This window comes from Anguilla rostrata, chromosome 13 (assembly GCF_018555375.3).
Source record: "Anguilla rostrata isolate EN2019 chromosome 13, ASM1855537v3, whole genome shotgun sequence".
Classification (NCBI taxonomy): Eukaryota; Metazoa; Chordata; class Actinopteri; order Anguilliformes; family Anguillidae; genus Anguilla; species Anguilla rostrata.
In genome coordinates, this window is record NC_057945.1 from 35,071,862 (window position 1) to 35,092,374 (window position 20,513).

The 20,513-nt window shown below is 51.8% G+C and overlaps 2 protein-coding genes across 5 annotated transcripts in view; one reads left to right on the forward strand and one right to left on the reverse strand.

Annotated features, from left to right (window-relative positions):
• LOC135238574 (matrix remodeling-associated protein 8-like) overlaps nucleotides 1-20,513 on the forward strand; it is a 249,684-nt gene that overhangs the window by 113,032 nt on the left and 116,139 nt on the right. The window lies entirely within an intron of this gene.
• The window catches only part of LOC135237695 (transcription initiation factor TFIID subunit 1-like), a 37,783-nt gene that overhangs the window by 15,807 nt on the left and 1,463 nt on the right, over nucleotides 1-20,513 (reverse strand). Inside the window, exons 1-6 of one of the 4 annotated variants that reach the window (XM_064305057.1) lie at nucleotides 19,955-20,226; nucleotides 18,727-18,858; nucleotides 13,219-13,290; nucleotides 5,766-5,828; nucleotides 5,224-5,341; nucleotides 4,497-4,587 (exon numbers count right to left, since the gene is read on the reverse strand). In XM_064305057.1, the coding sequence (XP_064161127.1) occupies nucleotides 4,497-4,587; nucleotides 5,224-5,341; nucleotides 5,766-5,828; nucleotides 13,219-13,290; nucleotides 18,727-18,775 (393 nt within the window). In that variant the 5' untranslated portion in view covers nucleotides 18,776-18,858; nucleotides 19,955-20,226. Of the gene's footprint in view, nucleotides 1-4,496; nucleotides 4,588-5,223; nucleotides 5,342-5,765; nucleotides 5,829-13,218; nucleotides 13,291-18,726; nucleotides 18,859-19,954; nucleotides 20,227-20,513 lie in introns of those variants that run through there. The other 3 variants (XM_064305059.1, XM_064305060.1, XM_064305061.1) reach the window with 3 other exon arrangements.

Consider the following 20,513-nt stretch of genomic DNA (forward strand, 5'->3'; position numbering starts at 1 on the left):
TAACACAGAACACTGCTCGATTTACATTCACACTTACTTAACACACAGCACTGCTCGATTTACATTCACACTTACTTAACACACAGCACTGCTCGATTTACATTCACACTTACTTAACACAGAACACTGCTCGATTTACATTCACACACAGCACTGCTCGATTTACATTCACACACAGCACTGCTCGATTTACATTCACACTTACTTAACACACAGCACTGCTCGATTCACATTCACACACAGCACTGCTCGATTTACATTCACACTTACTTAACACACAGCACTGCTCGATTTACATTCACACACAGAGCACTGCTCGATTTACATTCACACAGAGCACTGCTCGATTTACATTCACACAGAGCACTGCTCGATTTACATTCACACACAGAGCACTGCTCGATTTACATTCACACTTACTTAACACACAGCACTGCTCGATTCACATTCACACACAGCACTGCTCGATTTACATTCACACTTACTTAACACACAGCACTGCTCGATTTACATTCACACACAGAGCACTGCTCGATTTACATTCACACAGAGCACTGCTCGATTTACATTCACACAGAGCACTGCTCGATTTACATTCACACACAGAGCACTGCTCGATTTACATTCACACAAAGCACTGCTCGATTTACATTCACACAGAGCACTGCTCGATTTACATTCACACACAGAGCACTGCTCGATTTACATTCACACTTATTTAACACAGCACTGCTCAATTTACATTCACACATTTAACAATAATGAAAGATACATGCAAGATTGCATTCATCCAGTCCTTACATACATTTAAAATACACAATGAAGACCGAAGGCTTATCGCCATTGTCGTCCTCTGGGGAAAGGGGAGGGACAAGATGACAGATTGCAAAAATGGAGGGGAAAAAAAAAACACAAAATAGGAAAATAATAACAGAAAATAATGACACCAAGAACACTTGTAACAGACTTTTACAATAAGCTATTTAACAACCATTTCTTTAAGCTAATTTTAAACTGTGCACACACACACACACAAAAATAAAAAAAGACACCATAAGAGGCGTGTGTGAATCTCTCCTGTAAAACCACAGCCATCAGCAGACAGTGACACACCCAGGAGGGATAATTTGGCTCAGACTCCGCTCCTGCATCAAGGGCACATCCAAGCACAGCCGGCACTATCAGCACAAGCAGCCTTTACTCCAGCTGAATGGGCCCAGAGCTGACCTGGGCGGAACCTGACAGGGACAATCACACACACACACACACTCACACACACACACACACTCACACACTCACACACACACACACACTCACACACACTCACACACACACACACACTCACACACACACACACACACACACTCACACACACACACACACACTCACACACACACACACCACACACCACACACACTCACACACACCACACACTCACACCACACACACACACACTCACACACACACACACACTCACACACACACACACACACTCACACACACACTACACACACACAACACTCTACGCACTACACACACATTACACACTCACACACAACTCCACGCACACACACACACACACACACACACACACACACACACCAGGCACTCACTGCACAACACACATCACACACACACACACACACCACTCACCTCTCACACACACCACACACTCACACACACAAACACACCTCAAACCAACACCAACACCACACACACACACACACCACACACACACGCACTGCCACACACACACTCACACACACACTCACACTCGCACACGCACACGCACACGCACACACACACGCTCACACACACGCGCGCACACACACACACACAGGCTGATAATAATGCCCTGCAATTCCCCCCACTCGCTTTCTGGGCCCGCAGGCCCTGATCCAGGAACAGCTAATCCAGCACTTCTACTAAGCCCACCAAGGCCAGTGAGGTCTTTCAAACTGATCCAGGGGCCACGGTTGGTGAGGGGCACAACTTTTTGTATCACCAACGCAACGCATAACGCTCAGGTTCACGGCAAGGCTAACATTTTGAGCAGTGAGACATTGTTAAAAGTCAACACCAACGCGGCTGTGTGTGTCAAGACCAGGCGTCCGTCGGTACCCACCAATCAGAGAGCGTAATGGCCGGGACACCTGTCCAGGGCCAACGAGGCCCGTTCAGTCACCGCCTTCACCGAAATCATGGCATACCCTTCCCCCCACCACACCAGAAATAATTGCACAAAGAGCGTAAGTAAGATGGCCTTAAAACTCTCGCTGCTAGATGAAGCCTGTTTGCTTTGGGAGGGGGTCCAGTCTCCAGTTACCCACACAATCGCCTATTGCCCTGTAAAACGTCCTGTAGCACAGTTATTTCTGAGATATTAGGGCAATCTGGTCCAGGTGGCATTTCAAGACATTAAAAGTGATTTAACACCTGGAAATATCTTGAAATAACATCAACAGCCGCCTCCACCAGGGCAAACCCCCGACTAAGAGTGTCAGGTTTAAATCCAAAACAACCACCCGGATTTCTGCGGTCCAACAATTAGATATGCAGGATGAGAAAGCGAGGGTTCCCTTTCTCTCCACCACCTCTGACCCATTACCCCCTCTCCTGCTCTGCCCCCTCTCCTGCCTGCCCATGCCCCCCCCGCCCCCCCGCCCTGAGACCCCAGCTATCACGCCCCTTCCCTCCGCCCCCAGGCCTGAGACCCCCGTATCACCCCTTCCCCGCCCCCAGCCTGAGACCCCGCTATCCCCCCCTTCCCCCCCCCCCACCCTGAGACCGCTCACCCCCCTTCCCCCCGCTCCACCCCTCCCCCCGCCTGGACCCGGTTCCCCCCAGACCCGTCCCCAGCCTGAGACCCCGTTCACCCCCCCCCCAGCTGACGTGTCACCCCCAGGACCCCGCTCAGTGTTTACACAGGCCAGGCTGACGATACGCAGACCCTGCAGCCGAAGCTAACGCCCCACCCGCTCCCAGGGGGACGCGGGCCTCGTTGTCCCGGTAACGCCCGCCCACAGCGGGAGGGGAGGAGGGGGCGTGGGTGGGGAACTTCAGCAGGGAAGAGGGAGGGAGGAGAGAGGGAGAGAAAGAGAGAGAGAGAGAGAGCAGCATGAGTGAAAGCAGTCCTTCCTGGGGTCAGGGCTCTGTGCAGGCACAGTAGCTGCTCCTGTAAAAAGACCGATTTTTTTTTTTTTTAATGCCGATCATTTCCCTCCTTTCACCTCTCTCCTCCCTTCATTTTTTTTAATCAGTCTGCTTTTCTTCCTCAGACAAGAGGCACTATATCAGAAGCTCCCCATCAGAGGTCTTAATCAGCTCTGAGGCACAGCGCCCCCTGTGTGCAGGCAGAGCATAGCGGCCAGTCGGGAACAGGAACCAGAACTCTACGGCCTCGTTACCCGCACGCGCTCAGTACTGTTCGGCCTACCGACCGTCCGTCCATCTCTCCGACCCCTGGCCGACTCCGCAACCCCAACCGCGGGACCCAGGTCTCTGCGGCACGCTCGGCGGGGGGGCGGGGGCGGGGGGGCGGGTTGCCTGTGAGGAGCACCGCTCTGAGCGGAAAGAGCCCCTCCCCCTCCGTGCGCTCGATCTCCACAGCAGTGATTTAGGCTCTGACCCCATGAACCCGGGTCTGGACTCGCTTACAGCTGTAATCGCCCCGGCTGGTAACTGAGAGAAACGGCTCTCTGGGCTGAGCAGGCTGCTGGCCTCTGACACGGGCCCAAAATCAGGGGCGGGAGAGCGGACGCATCTGGCCTCAGCTCTGGGCCTCTGACTCAGGCCCAAAATCAGAGGCAGGAGAGCGGTCATCCGCCAGCTCTGGCCTCGACACAGGCCAGAATCAGCGGAGGGGCATCGGCGAGTTCTGGCCTCTGACACAGGCCCAGAATCAGAGCCGGGAGAGCGGCCGCATCCGGCCGAGTTTCTGGGCCTCTGACACAGGCCCAAAATCAGAGGCAGGAGAGCGGTCGCATCCGGCCGAGTTTCTGGGCCCTCTGTCATCACCGAGCTCCAAGGCTCGGGTGGGGAGCCCGCAGTACCAAACAGCAAACCCTCCAGGGGGTTACCGGTTACCCCGGCCTGGTTTTACCATCTGTCCAGGGTCAGAACCAGGTGTGGCATTAAACCCAGGCCAGAACCAGGTCGAGGGCAGAACTGAAAGGTCCCAGGCAGTGTTGATCAAGGTCTAACGTGAGTGTGGAGCAGGGCTGCCAAAGCCTGTTCCTGGAGATCCCCCATCCTGTAGGTCTTCACTCCAACCCTAACAAGGCACACCACGTTCAGCAGCTAAGAGATCTCACTGAGCTGCTGATTAGTGGAATTGTGTGCGTCAAACTTAGGGCTGACATGAGAACCTACAGGACAGGATATGTGCAGGAGCAGCAGGGTTGGACCTCCCTGGTGCAGTAGCGTAACCACGCTGGTTAACCACAGGGTTACGGAGCCAGAACAGGAAGAGCGTAACCACACGGAAAGTACCGTACCTCATCCTCTTCCTCCCTCCTCCGAGCCTCCTCCGCACATCTCTGGATCTCCTCCTGAATCATCCGCGCGTACTCCGAGTCCCGCTCCTCGCTGGGGGGGGGGGGGAGGAAAAAGAGGAGAAGAGTGGATCCCTCTGCATCCTCCGCTCCTGACTAATGAAAGATTCAAGGGCACCTCTAGCTGTTCTCGGAAAATTTAATTATAGGCAGGAAACTGAGATTAGGGGTCGACCGTGTGCCTAGAACACCAGGGCTATTAATACACCACGCACCTGCAATTAAACCAGCCCACATGTGCCCTCCTAACCTCGATGCTCGACGTCTCTGAAGAAACTTTAACCCTTTAAGGAGTAGGTATTGTAGGTATGTTTTTTTTCTCCCTCAAAATTCCAAGTGTTCTAGAACTCCACTGCTTTCAGTTACCAGTGGAGATTGTGACATCACCATTAGAATGTTCGGTTACGAACATTCTAATCGCATATCTGTGATCTCACACCATGAAAGAGTAAATAAGACAAACAGTTTGTATGGAAGGTATTATATAAATGTTATTAATAAAGCAAACTAGGACAATGAGAATAAAAGTAGATCAGGTGAGATGGAGTTAGTTTGTGATGAGTGCGTTTTTAACGTGAGCTGTCCGAAGCGGAAGACTCGAGGTGGGCGGGGTTGGCGGGTGACGGGTGGCAGGTGACGGGTGGCAGGTTGGCGGGCGACGGGTCCTTACAGCTGGCGCGCGGCCTGACTGGCGTGCTCCGCCTCCTCGTCCTGCAGCCGCTTGGCCACGCGGATGTCATTCTGCACCAGCTGGCTCTTCTGCACGTTGGAGTTGTAGTACTGCTCAACTGGAGAGAGAGGAACCGGACAGAGGAAAATGGTAAAATGGTAAATGGACCGCATTTATATAGCGCTTTTATCCAAAGCGCTTTACAACTGATGCCCAGAAAAAAAGAAGAGGAGCTGAGATTCAGAGCTCTGAGCGACACATCGCTCACTACGCTAAGGCACCGGGAATCTGAGGGGTGGAGGACAGAGGAAGGTGTAGAAGAGGTGTAGGAGAGCTGAATGGTGTAAAAGGGGGGAGGGGCTCACTAGAGGAGGTGTAAGAGAGCTGATTGGTGTAAAATGGGGATGGGGGCTGAGCAGAGGAGGTGTAGGAGAGCTGATGGGTGTAAAAGGGGGTTGGAGGGCTAAGCAGAAGAGGTGTAGGAGAGCTGATTGGTGTAAAAGGGTGTGGGGGTGGGGACAAGGGGGAAATGTGTAACTTACTCTCCTGCTCCTGAAGATTATAAGCCAAAGCCCCATCCTCCAGAACAGCAAAGCACTCACATACTGGAAGGCAAAAGAGCATGGAGATAAGGGAAAGCTACAGGCACCAGACACACACACACACACACACGCACGCACACAGAACCAGAAACCATGGAGCGGGACACGGGCAGTATCCACACACACACACACACACACACACACACACGCACGAACCAGGACACGAGCAGTATGCACACAGAGACGCACTCCATTTAAAACTGCAATTCAGACATTTGGCAGACGCTTTTAGCCAAAAGGACTGACAGACAAAACTGCACTTCACATGATAAGCAAACACCGCCAGAGCAGGGGACAGACAAAAAACTCGCAGTCATATACAAAGTGCCATCGCCCTGGCTGCACACCTCAAGATCTGGCAAGATAAAGGCCTGTTTTTCTTTTCCACATTTCATTTTTTTGCGATGATGAACAGAAGACGGCGGAGTCCAGGGCTGAGGGAGTGGTAGAACCTGAAGGGGCACATAGCAGAAGGCTCCTGATTAAAAGTGCATGCCCTCCGAGCGCTCCTAAACCCAGGGGGCGGGGCCCGGCTGAAAGCTTACACCTGCGCTTTTTCAGCTCAGACAATGCCCTCCACCCCGCCGCAGGAGCTCTGATGTGACACAAAGCCCCGTGTGATTGGGCCAGGGAGCCGTGCCCTGTCATAGCAACACAAAGCAGCGCCTCTCCCTGTGCACTACAGAGGCTGCGCAAAATCAACACACACACACACACACTCTCTCACACACACACACACACACACAGTCTCGCTCTCACTCTCTCACACACACACACACGTCTTCGCTCTCTCTCTCTCTCACACACACACACACACACACACACACACACACACACACAGTCTCTTCTCTCTCTCTCACACACACACACACACTGTCTCTCTCTCACACACACACACCTCTCGCTCTCTCTACACACACACACACACACACTCTCGCTCTCTCTCACACACACACGCACGCACACTCACACACACACACACTCTCGCTCTCACACACACACACTCACCCTCTCTCACTCTCACACACACACACACACTCTAGCTCTCTCTCTCACACACACACACTCTAGCTCTAGCTCTCGCTCTCTCTCTCACACACACACACACTCTCTCTCACACACACACATACTCGCTTACAAACACACACACACACACACACACACACACACACACACACACACACACACACACTCACGCACTCTCTCTCTCACACAGACACAAACGCTCACACACAAACAAACAAACACTCCCTCACACACACACAAAGTTCCTGCTTTGGGACCAGTTAGCCCCCAGCCCTGAGGACACACCACAGGGACTACAAAAAACAGGAAGTTGTGAGCTTCCAACTGGGCAACTGGGTCATCACAGAAATGGGGGGGGGGGGCGCGCAGAGGAGGCCCAGTCACCTCCCCCCCCCAGCCCATTTCCTGTGAGACACTGTGTGTGAGAAACACAGCACAGCCATCTATAGACATTCTACATTGTGCAGAAGGCAAAAACCTCATCTTTTATTCTCTCTCTCTCTTTCTCTCCCTTTCTCTCTCTCACCACATTTCCAGATGGACGGGACGCAGTCCAACACATGACTCATAAACACATTAAGAATATCTGTCCACAGATTAAGGCTTGATTTAATGAATAAATGCTAATCAAAACATTTACACAGCACTGTATCTAAGATACAGGACTGCCCACAGACAACCACTAAAGGTAACAGAAGGGGCAGTTTTAAAAGGAGCACACATTTGCCACACTATAAATATCCCACTGAACTTAACTGAAAATCTGAAGATAACCATAATAAAGTCTATCCTTAGCTGAAAATGAACTGTTAACGGGATGTAACTTTCTAACGTAGGACAAAGTCTAGGGCCCTAAAAAGGCTCATTTACAAGTGTGTGAGCGGCAAAGTGCTTGCTGTAGTCACGGGCACCTTCTCAGGTCACATGACTGCAGCAGTGGATGCTGGGAAAATGGCTTCTGCTGTGCCTGCAGTGTAGGAGGCACCGATCTCTCAGTTCCCATCACAGAGGGTCTGCGCTGAGAGAAAGAGCAGACGAGGGACACAGCTTTTTTTTAAGGACGCCAAAACTATATTCTCCAGTCCGTGCCTCGACTGCACACGCGTGCTGGGTCATGCAGTAGAGGCAGAGACTCCTTTCAAGACCAGGCTTGACACGATGCTGGATGCCATCTAAGTTGCAAGCTTGCAGATAAACGGTGAGCACCAGGTACGCTTTAGGAAACGGTGAGCATTGTTGGGCTGTTCTCACAGCCTGTTCTCACCATTACGTTGTGTTGTGTTAACACTGCAGCACGCAACTGGCACATATTTCAGCGTGCCCAAACCAGAACGGATAGGAGAGTGGACCCTTCTTTCACAGTTTTGTTTTATTGCTTTATTCAGACCGGGAGAGAGAGCAGAGAGACACACACAGAGAGAGAGGCGAGATCACAGCTCAGAGGGTGCCATGACGGGGACATCAAACCCCGTCCCGCACGGGTGGGGGGGTGGGGGGGGGGGGAATAATATTTGGCCCTGAGAGTGAGTCACCCTGCGGAACCGCACCACACGGCTCGCAGACGCGCTCATTTCCTCAGCGCTGCTGGCTCGTAAATAAATAAATAAATAAATGTCTGAGAGACGCGCGCTTTTGAGAAACGCGGCAGAACTTTCTCACACCGGCGTGCCAGAACTGAGCGGCCGGCCCCGGGGGTGTGCAGAGCGCGTCGATGTTGTTGTGAGAAAAAAAAAAAAAAAGCCTCCATTTTAAGGACCGAAGCCAAAGCTTCCAGCTCCAGTCCTGAGAAAACCTGTTTTCTTCAGGGCCTTCCCAGGTCTACTTTAATTAAACCACCACCACACAGGACCTGAGAGAGAAGCTACATCCAATAAATCCAGGCAACAGCTATTTGAATCAGGAGTAAAAACGGCTGGAATGAATGCCTGCAGAGGACGCGGTGCTCCAGGACCACGGATCAGTAGTACGGGCCTAAACTGACACCTGTCAATCATAACACACTCAACTGGGCGGCTGAGAGAGAAGTTCATTTAAGGTTTAAGGAATCAAACCAAATATTTGCCGAAGCAACAGGACTCTCTCTCGTTGGGAGAATGAGCGTGCGGTGCAACCGAACCTTACTGACAACGGACGGCAGTACGGACAGCAAGTAACCCGACCTTCCCCGCGACAGAGGCAAAGTGCAACCAAACAAAGCTCCTCTTCCCTAGTGAGGGGCGGAGCTCTCGTGCTCTCTCATAATGAGTGACAGGGCACGCGGCCATACCTGCGTCACCAAGGCCGATTCTGACCAATCAGCCCGCTAGCTCTGCACAGGCCTCCCTGTGAGGAAGCACTGCCCCCCCGTCCCCATGGTGATGTAAGCACCACTGCAGTCCAGTGTCGTTTCACCCGATGCAAACGAGGGCAAATGAGATCCCTCACACTAAGCACCGGGCAACCAGAGACACACAGCACCACTTACAACACACACACACACACACACACACACACACGCGTGCACACACACATATGCACACAAGCGCACACACACACACACACACACACACATATGCACACAAGTACACACACACACACACACACACACACACACATATGCACACAAGTACACACACACACACACACACACACACACACACATATGCACACAAGTACACACACACACACACACACACACACACATATGCACACAAGCACACACACACACACACACACACACACACACACACACACAGAGCAGGGCTTGCATATCAATATCAAAGATTCCAGAAGACAGCAGCAGCCACGCCCAACCCGCAGGAGAGGCAGACGGGCATGTCATTACCTCCACAATCAAGCCCGTGAATATTTCAGCTCCGTTACCGAGACACCCGAACAGCGAGGCGGGCGGGGCCCGGAGTGAATGGGTCACACTGCTGACACCGAGCGCATGCAAAGCAGGGACAGCGGCTGCGCTTTGGGTCCAGGCCCAGGGACAAGGACAGGGGCTGTGCTTTGGGTCCAGGCCCAGGGACAAGGACAGCGGCTGTGCTTTGGGTCCAGACCCAGGGACAGCGGCTGTGCTTTAGGTCCAGGCCCAGGCCCAAGGACAGGGGCTGTGCTTTAGGTCCAGGCCCAGGGACAGCGGCTGTGCTTTGGGTCCAGACCTAGGGACAGCGGCTGTGCTTTGGGTCCAGGCCCGGGGACAGCGGCTGTGCTTTGGGTCCAGGCCCAGGGACAGGGACAGGGGCTGTGCTTTGGGTCCAGACCCAGGGACAGGGACAGGGACAGGGGCTGTGCTTTGGGTCCAGGCCCAGGGACAGCGGCTGTGCTTTGGGTCCAGGCCCAGGGACAGCGGCTGTGCTTTGGGTCCAGGCCCAGGGACAGCGGCTGTGCATTGGGTCCAGGCCCAGGGACACACTGTGCAACCACAGACCCCCACAGGGCAGTAATTGACAGCTGGTCTTCAAACGCGACCTCATCCGCCTCCAATCATCTGAGAACATACACCCAGCACAGGAGCGTTAGGGTCAGAAACCCCCCTCTGCACAGCCTGACCGGGGCGGATATTTGAGCCGTCCCAAGTTAATAAGTCAGCGAATGAGACGCCGAGCCAGGAAAGAGTTCAAAGGTCAAACTCTCAGTTCAGAAGCCTTCCGTAGACTACCGCTACTGCTAGACAGCAGCGGTCTCCTTGGTGGTGTGAAATGCGCTACGTGCAGTTGTAAAAACAAAACTGCTGACTGTACTCCGAATCTGCCGCTCTCCCCCCTTCCCCCCAGCAGGACCGGATCCCTTTAGCGCTGACCTCGGGTTCGAAGGCAGGACTGCTGGTCGTGAATCTCTTTTGGGGTGTGTAGCTGACCTTCGCTCCGAACCCCTCACCTCCCCGGAGGGTCCACCAGCTGCAGCCGTGCCGAATACAACACCGCCCCCCAGCCCCCCCCCCGCCCCCAGGCCCCTCGCCCCCCCTGCTCCACGCCGCGCTGCTTCCACAGAAGTCCCACCGACACCCCCTCCAGTCCCCAAGCACAGGGGGTGGTACGGAATGTTTTCCAGATGTGCGCAGATGTTGGCCACAGCCACAGGGAGGGGGGGGCAGTAAAGCAGAAGACAGATGACCAGCCAGAGTGTCCGCACGCTCCTCTCAAGCGAGACTCCGACAGACAGCGGGACACAATATGCAGACGGAACGAAGCAAACACCCCCCCCCCCCACACCTACCCCACCCCCTTCAGTTCCCCCTCTCTGGAGCATTCAGGGTTAGTATTACCGAGATGGGGGTTGGGGTAGGGGACTGACAGAAAGCAAACCAACTGCACAGCCCCCGCCCCCCCCCCCGGCTCTGATACAGTAGCTGTCCCAGACGAGTGGGGTGGGGGGGGGGGGGGGCAGGGGGCAGTGAGTCAGGCAGCAATTCGTTTTTTTTCTATTTGCTTTCCCAGCATCTCCCAGCAGAGGGTCACAGAAGAGCCCGCGCAGGACGGCATTCCTCTGCTCTAATGAGGGCTGTGGGGGGGCGGGGGGGGGGGGCTTGGGTGGGATGTACCTGAACTTCTGCATGTGTGGGACAGATGCATGCACTGAAGGCACTGTTACATTACAGCCACCCCCGGATCGTCAATAAAACTGCTGACGACTGAGCACTTCTCTTTAAAGCTTACTTTGGTTTATTCGGCATAATCGTTTAATTTAAGCCAATAAAACTACCTTTGAAGCAGCAGACCGAGTGTGTGCACACGTGTGCGTGTGTGTGTGTGTGTGTGTGTGTGTCTGCAAAGTTGTGTTTTGTGTGCTGGGAAACACTGCAGCACTCTAACGGCTGATTAAGAAAGCAGCGCAGGTAACCGCTGTGTGCGTCTGCAGCCTGCGCAGTCGGCCACTCTTCAGCCAAACAGAACAGGAGACGAGAGAGGAGCACAGGTACCAACAGCCGCGAAATTTCACCCCAAACAGAGCGTCCCTCAATTCCACCAGCACGGGGGTGAGAATCAAACAGACCTGTCTTTAACAGCGACGTAACGCTCCCAACCACGTAAAGACGTCTGAACATCCGCACACACACTCTCTCCAGGACGATATTACACCTAACTGCAACCACTTCCCAAAGCCAGCAACAAGAAGCCCTCCATACACCATTTCCACCTTTTTGCATCTGCCCTAGCACAAATGAATGAATGAATAAATGAATGAATGAATGAATAAATAAAAGGTAGCGAACACGGCATGTTGAAAACTGGACTCTTGTCTCTGAACCCAATTTACATCCTCCTCCACAAATCCACTATGTCAATGTTTGTGCACAGGCCTGTCTTACAGCCACCCCCAAAGCCTCATGGAAGAAATCACGTCTCGGTGCGGTTCTGTGAACAGGGGAGGGTGTGGGCGGCCGTGGCCTCAAATAGATGGTGGGGGAGCCATGTTTTTTTTTTCTGTAACGGTTATTTCTGCTGAAGGCCTCTGCTCAAACTTAAAACAGGGCTGTTCTCTGGAAAAAATAATAATAATAAAATCACCGTAAAGACAACTGCGGTGAGAAACAGCTTTGCCCTTTACCGGGACATGAAAAGAAACCGCGGGAACCGTTGGAAATTTCGAGTACACGGGTTTTACGAGCCCGCTCTGCAAACACTTAGCACAGCCAATGAGGGCACAGTGCCTGGGTTTGGCTTCCTTAGCAGCAGCCGGGCACCGCGCCTTCAAAGGGGAAATATTTACTGGGGTTTCGGCTGCGCGACTGTACCCCAAAGGGGCTGCCAGTTCGGAACGGTTCGAGATATTTCCGCGGGCCCACGCAACCGTCGATCGCCGATGCGATCACCTCGGGACGGAAGCGCGCACAGACGTCCCAGCGGCTTTAAAAAAAACGCAGCAGCACGTTAGCGCTGGCCTGGCATCCCGTGAGGAGCAGCTAACCGAATTAAACACGCTGGCTACGGGTTAGACCTCCCGGCACATCGAGGTCAAGGTGGCGAGACGGGACGAAAGAGCAAATGCACTTTAAAGAGGATCAGCCAGGTGAGCACTTGTCTTGTTTGCTAACTGGATTAGCACCCCCCCCCCCCCCCACCCCACCCGCCTAAAACAGCCAGGTCTCCTCCCTCTGCTCCGGGACAACAAGATCAGCTCAAACCCCCCGCCGGGAGACTGTCAGGGGGGCTCAGGATCTTGGTCCCCCCCTCACCCCCAACCACCCACCCACCCGTGTCATAAGGTGCACACGGCCAGGGGAAGACGGCGGAGGCCACTGTGCAGCAGGGCAACCAATCAAGCGTCCCCGTTTGCGATCACGTGACAAGGGGGCGGGCCCAGGCGAGCCAGGTGATTAGAAAGCCACTCGGCTCTGCGCGGTGGTGCTGACATCGTGTCGTGCAGAAGACTAACTTACACTCTTTAGCTCCCGACTCAGGGGCAGTGCTGTGTTTGACTGACACGGGGACTGCTGGGGATTCAGTGTGTGCTGGCAAAAAAAACGAGAAAGAATGAGTACAAAAAAATAAAATAAAACAGGGCATGCATTTCAGTACAACTGTCATTCATCAGTGAATATCAGGAAGCACGAACAGGAGCCACCTGGATTCAAAACACATTTTACATTTCATAAAGCGCAGCACAAACGACAGCCAGCTTGGGCCGTCCGTCATTGAGCAGGGTGGAAAAGACACGCCCTCAAGGAAAAGTAATTTTACAAAATAATAATAAAAACCCACATGCCACGAACGAACAGAAGGGACTGAAATTCGTTCAGCAGACGGGACGGACGAACCGAAATCTCCGGGACAGGGGAGAGTATTTGAGGCAGCCAAGGCCTCGACAGGGATAAACAGATAAAGTGGAAGGGAAAACCCCAAAAGCTTCGGTGAAAAGGCAGGCCCATCTGAACAAACAGGGGAGAGGCTGGATGATAGATCTGAGAGAGAGAGAGAGAATGAGAGAGAGAGAGATGAGAGAGAGAGAGAGAGGGAGAAGAGAGAGAGGAGAGAGAGAGAGAGAGAGAGGAGAAGAGAGAGAGAGAGAGAGAGAGAGAGAGAGAGAGAGGAGAGAGAGAGATGAGAGAGAGAGAGAGAGAGAGAGAGAGAGAGGAGAGAGAGAATGAGAGAGAGAGAGAGAGAGAGAGAGAGAGAGAGAGAGAGAGAGAGAGAGAGAGAATGAGAGAGAGAGAGAGAGAGAGAGAGAGAGAGAGAGAGAGAGAGAATGAGAGAATGGGAGAGAAGAGAGAAGAGAGGGAGAGAGGAGAGAGGAGAGAGGAAGAAGAGAGAGAGAAAGAGAGAGAGAGAGAGTATAGATCAGAATGAGGTTAAAGCAGTGAAGGGGGGCTGGAGATGAGGAACTGGGGACAGAAGAACGGTGAACAGGCCAGGCAGGCCAGTTTCACTAATGCAGTGACCGCGTGTTTCCAGTGATGCTGAGAGAAGAGGGAGGGAGAAGGAGAGGGGGAGAGAGAAAGGCAGCGAGGGAGGTAGGAGGGGGAGAGGGAGAGAAAAAGAGGCAGAGTGAGAAAGAGAGAGAATTTTAAAAATTCAGAAAGAGAGAGAGAGAGAGAGAAACAGAGAGATTTCCAGGTGAAAGCACAGTACTGCATTCAGGGTGTGTGTGTGTGCGCATGTGTGTGTGTTACAAAAGAGGATGATGGGAGTTTGTTTTTGCTGACAATGTTGGTTTTATCACTGCTTTGAGGGCATGCTTTCTGGGCTAACCCCAGTATCTCTCAAGCCAAGCATCCCATTGGTCACCTCACACTTTCATTCCTCCCCACACTCCTCCTTCACCTCCCTCCTTCCCTTTATGGCTGCAGGCTAGCAGACACAGAACAGCCTGTCCTTTAAGACACGGCGCTACTGACGTCTCCATCGGCCCACAGACTGTCTGTCAGCCAGCCAGGGAGAGGGGGCTATCTCTCACTGTCAAATGCACAAAAGACCAGCAGAGAATCGGGTGGGAGGGAGGGAGGGAGAGAGTGGATGAGAGAGAGAGACACACAAGGCCCCGTTTTAAACTTTTAATCCACCCCCCTCCAATGCACCGAACTCTGCTGTAAGGTTTTGACTAAATTTGGCTCCACAGCTCCCACAGAAGGCGCTGATATAAATACCTCTCTGTGCTGTGTGTGCGTGTGTGTGTGTGTGTGTGTGTGTGTGTGTGTGTGTGTGTGTGCGTGTGTGTGTGTGTGTGTGTGCGTGTGCGTGCTCCTACAGAAGGCGCTGGCATAAATACCTCTCTGGGCTGGGGTGCACTAAACTATGCCTCAGACTGAGGTCAGTAAGGCAGCTGCGCCTCTCAGCTTCACTGTGGGACCAAGCCTCTGTGTGCGTGTGTGCGTGTGCGTGCAGGCGTGCGCCAGAGTGCGTGCGTGTGTGTGCGTGCGTGCATGCGTGCGTGCGTCTGAGTGCGTGTGTGTGTCTAAGTGCGTGTGTGTGCGTGCGTGCGTCTGAGTGCGTGTCTGAGTGTGTGTGTGTCTGAGTGTGTATGTGTGCATGCGTTTGCGTGCGTGTGTGAGGTATATGCGTGGGGGGGGGTGTATCTGTGTTCTAGGAGTACATCCAGCTGTGTTGGGGGGATTCAGTGGAGGGCTGGCAAAAATACAAACACAGGGACAGATAAGGATGTAGGAGGACAGAAAAGGAGCTGGTGAACCAGGTAGGGCGGGAGAGGAACAGGGCCAGAAACAGAGCCAGAAACAGGGCCACAAACAGAGCCAGAAACAGGGGGGACGTCAAGAAGCTTTTCATCTTCGGAACAGAGGACATGCAGCCACCAGCCAGCTACAGCCCACCCTGAAGACCACAGGGCAGAGAAAGCACCCTTCCTGGGAGGTGGGGGGGTCACTGCGGCAGGACCCCCACCCCCCTGCTTCCCCGAGCCACACCGAAAGTCCAGGCCTGACCCCGTTTAACATTTTGAAGGGGGGGGGAGGGGGAACGATGGCGAGACCACAAGTTTGTAAAGAATCAACAACACTGTCTTTGTCCCCTCACCACTGCCAATTAAGGCCAACAAACGTGTGTCATACAGTGAGATGCAGAGAGGAGGGAGAGAGAGAGAGAGTCCGATTCCCCCATTAACCAGCCGGCCATGCAAAGCCACTGTTGCCCTGCCAACCCCGAGGTCACCTGATGCCACGGCAGCGAGCGCCCCGGCGGTACGGCGGGAAGCTCAGCGCTCGTCCGGCCCTGACGTTAGCGTTAGCGTTTAACCCGCGCGCCTCGCAACGTAAACAGGCCCGCCCGGGGCACAGCCGTATTTCCACAGCAGAGGATTGCAGAAAGCCAAGCAGCTTGCGCAAAAGCACGCAGCACCCTCCCCGGGGGACTTAACCCTGCAACCTCCCTGATCACGGGGTCGCACAGCCTTAAAACCCGCTTCGTCGCGCTGATTGGATTGCACCCCGAGTTTATCCGGTTAAGGTCGGAACGCGGTGGAAAGGGTTAAGTGTTAGTTGCACATCCCGAGCTCATCTCCTCAACACCCACACCTTCCACCACAAGGGAACAGCTGCTGCACCACCTGCGTCCCCTGAACCCTGGAAATGAGCATCAGCCACCCGACCCCCACCCCACCCCACAGGCTCAAAGGCATCCAGGGGTGCCCCCCCTATCGTAAATTAAAAGGGGCTACATTTAATTTAAAAAAAAGGACTTAGATTCTGAAATATGCGTTTAGTCATCAAGTGTGGGCGGGGACACCCTACGGAACCTTGGAGCGCTTCCAGAACTCGACCGCGCTCCGAGTTCTCATCAGCAGCGTCTGGATCGAGCCGCGCAGCGCTTGGCTCTTTAGCGTCGGAGCGGGCAGGAGGCGGAGTCTGTCTGACCGCCAATCACCACGCCCCAGGAGCTGACGAGCCGAGAGAGAGCTGGGGACCCGGCGTACCCACGGCAACCCAGCCTCCCTCGCTCAGCACCTCTGCCCCAGTATAACTGCACACCCACAGGGGGTCAACACCCGCAAGCTGAACATTTCATGCGAGATCCATGTTCCTTCAGCCCAAAAAGGTTCAGATCGGTGCCATGGAGGGGTGAGAGCGTGCAGGGTTGAGGGTTTCATTCCAACCAATCGCTACACCTGCTGACTTCACTAAGTAATAGTTCCCGCCTCTCAGGATGAAGACGTGTTGATCAGTGAAATCAACAGGGGTAGTGATTGGTTGGAATGAAAATCTGCGTACACTCAGCCCTCCGTGGCACACGATTGGGCACCGTTGGTTCAGATCATTATAAGCAATCATACGGTCAGTGTTAATATAACCGGAGGGGCTTCACAATAACTCTCTTCAGTGGGAAGGGGGAATTCCCTTTTTTTGGCAGAGTTTAGATGCAGACAGCTTAGGCTGCCAATGGAATGCTGCTCAGCTCACTGCAGTGCAGTCCTAGTCTGTTCACCGCGTACCAAAGCCTTAACCTCATCTCATTTCATTTCTCAAGTCATACTGGTGCCGTTTAAATATCTTATCTTAGTTTATTTTATTTTAATATAATTTTATTTTTATTTATTTTATTGCCTCTTTTACTTTCGTTGCCTTTCTTTTAATATTTTAATGCCTTTTTTGTTCTTAATTTATCTGTTTCTTTCATTCTTTGTTAAGCACTTTGTGTTGCTATATAAATAAAGGATGATGGATTGTTTGATTTATTGATTGATTGATCTCGTATCATCCACGTCCAATCTGAGTGGGTCTCTATCTTAGCTGAGATGTGCAGCAGAGCAATTCTGTGAACAGACACAAATGTCATCCCAGAACAATCCTCCAATTCAGTGGAACTTGGATGTCCGGGACACTTTAAATGAGATTAAATGAAATGAAAAACACAAGAGCCAGCTGAAGGGCTTTTGTCTGTGGAGTCTGAAAAAAGCCCCCCCCCTCCCCAAGGCTACTGGGGGGGGGGGGTTGTGTGGAGGCTCAGAAGGGGCTGTTACAGGTAATATCCCGGTAACCCTCAACACACTGTCCATACAAGACAGCTTCTAAACCTCTAACCCTAAACCTGGGTAGGACACTGCCGTTGTACCCTTGAGAGCAAGGTACTTCAACCTGAATTGCTTCAGTATATATCCAGCTGTATAAATGTAAATGTAAATGCTGTGTAAAAGTTGTGTCAGTCGCTCTGGATAAGAGCGTCTGCTAAATGCCTGTAATGTGATGTAATCTAAACACAATGTCCTCATAAAACAGCCTCTAACCCTAAACACACTGTCCTCATAAGACAGCCCTGAACGCAAAAATACTGAACCGCACTGCAGCACAGCACTCAGTCACTGTCACTGACAATAATAACCTAGAGGAGTACAGATTATTTGTTTTTTGTTTTGCTTTTTTTCCTCCGATTAACCCAGAATGCCGGTCCTCCGATCCCAGTTCTCGATCAGCTATTTTCCACTTTCCCTGGAAAGTTCCAGACTGCGGCAGCTTCCCTTCCATAGAGCGAAATTCCAGTCGAACGTGCACTAAATCAAATTAAGTTTTTTTGGCACCAGAGTTTGGGTGAAAAATACACCTGCACCTTTAGAGCTGGGCAGCATTCCTAGCCAATCCAGACTGCGCCATTTCATACAGGGCCCCCGGGGGGGAAAGTGCCTGTTTGATGAGACTCTTTTTTTTTTTTTTACTTTTGAAAAACAGAAGTACATCCCAGCCCATAAAACCCCTATTAAATGACAGGCGGACAGTAAACCAGGGTGAGGCAGAGCAGGGAAGAAAAAAAAACAGCCTTGCAACCACTCTTGCCCGATATCTTTCAAGATAACGTTGTGGCACTGACATTATATGACATTTATCGTTGCAAAACGCCACGTGTTGAGAAAGTGCAACGTAGTGTAGATCTCTACACCCTAATCTGTTTACATGTTGCTACACATTTTATAACAGGCAGGTGATTTGAGCAGTAGATAAGACTCTTACCTTCCTGGACTCTGGGAAGGTGAGACTGGTCGATATCCAACTCCATCATCGCTGTCCCCTACAGCTCTCAAAACGTCATCGCATATGCAGACCACTGCTGCGGCGTCTGCAGGGGCTGGGGGGCGGTAGCTCCTGGGGGGGTGGGGGGCAGACACGAAGAGGGAATCGACTTCAAGCTCGCTCACCAATGTAACCGAAATTACTGACAATATACACACAATGCAACCAGTTCAAAACAGACTATACCAAGTAGCCTACTGAATGGAAATTAGGTTAAGGGTGTTGTGCTACACAGACAACTCTTGTCCTACTGCCAAGAGTCTGTTGATATAGTAAATATGATTTAAAGGAGGTTAACTGATTGCAATCTACTGCAGGGCTCAGTAAACTTTTTTTTACCTAGTAAACTAAAATGCAACTGAACTTAAAAAGACAGTTTTGCCAACGGTAACATCAAGGAATGCGACGTCACCGACAAGACAATTTCAACTAATCAGGACCATGGCGAATGGCTAGGTACATAACATTCGCCTACCACGGCATCCCAACTGAAGTACGGTCGCCAAACATTTTTGGAAAGTTAACGTGACATTTTATTACACGTTTCTTTAACACTGTATAACTGGGGGAGCACCGGATTAATCGGCCAACAAACTAACCGAAAAAATACGATAGCCTAACGTACACAAATATCAACATATTGCTCGGCGCTGCGCGGAGTGCCTCTTGACAACGACTCCGCCTAAAAAAATAAAACTGCAGTGCAATTTGAAAAACGTTCACAGACACCAAAAATACCGGCAATAACTGTAATATTATGCCGAAAGCAAACGAAGGCAAATTATTCGTTGAAAATTTGACCACGGCATAGCTTCGGTGCTGTTTTGAAACCTGTTTGAAACTACTCCACTAAAGCGACAGGGCTAGCTTGCTAACGATCCATAAACATGTGCAGCTGTTGTTCTAGGGGTAAACAACCGAGCTATTCGTTTGGTCATGGCATTATGATTGTCAGAATAGAAAAGTGAACATGCACCACAATTTCCACTTTTTAAAAACTGTGAAAATCTAAATCTAATTCACACTGGTCCGTATGACCAATTAGTTAGTCACTAAAGTAGTTAACTATGTTGCGTTAGATGAATACAGGCGACTTTCTACCATCAATGAAAATGTAACTTAAACAACATGCACGGAATTTGGCTCGAAACAAGTGCAACATATTTACCCAGTCGAGACAGAATAGAACAGTGTCATAAACGAACTGAATCTTCTTTCGCCCGAACTCGTCTACCCTAACGTTACCACTATCGACTGGCTGTGTTCAATCCCACGTCGGCAAAACAGCCTGCTTTCTCCACCTCCATTGCAGCTGTGATTTTTGAGGTCGGGGTGCTAATGCTAGCGCCTTTCCAGTGACACAAAGCTAAGGCTGGTGCCTAGACGGAATCCCAACATGGACAAACTTTACGCCAAACACTTCACCTCGCACCAACCCATCTGCGCAAATAGCCTAATATGCGTGGGAGCGTTGGCCATCAGTGGGCGTTTGGGATCGGCAGGCACAGAACGAGTCTTACCCGCATTTCTTTCGCTAAATCTGCTGTAAGGTTGAAAGCGTAGGCGATATTCGCTCATTGTAGTTACGAAGCTATGCCTGATTTTTAATATGTTTTAATATCGATGTCTTTTTTCCTTCTTCCATCTGAAATCAGTAAATTTAGTGCGAACTTCATATAGCCTAACACTCTTGGAATACATAACTTTTCGTTTCTGTATCGTGATAC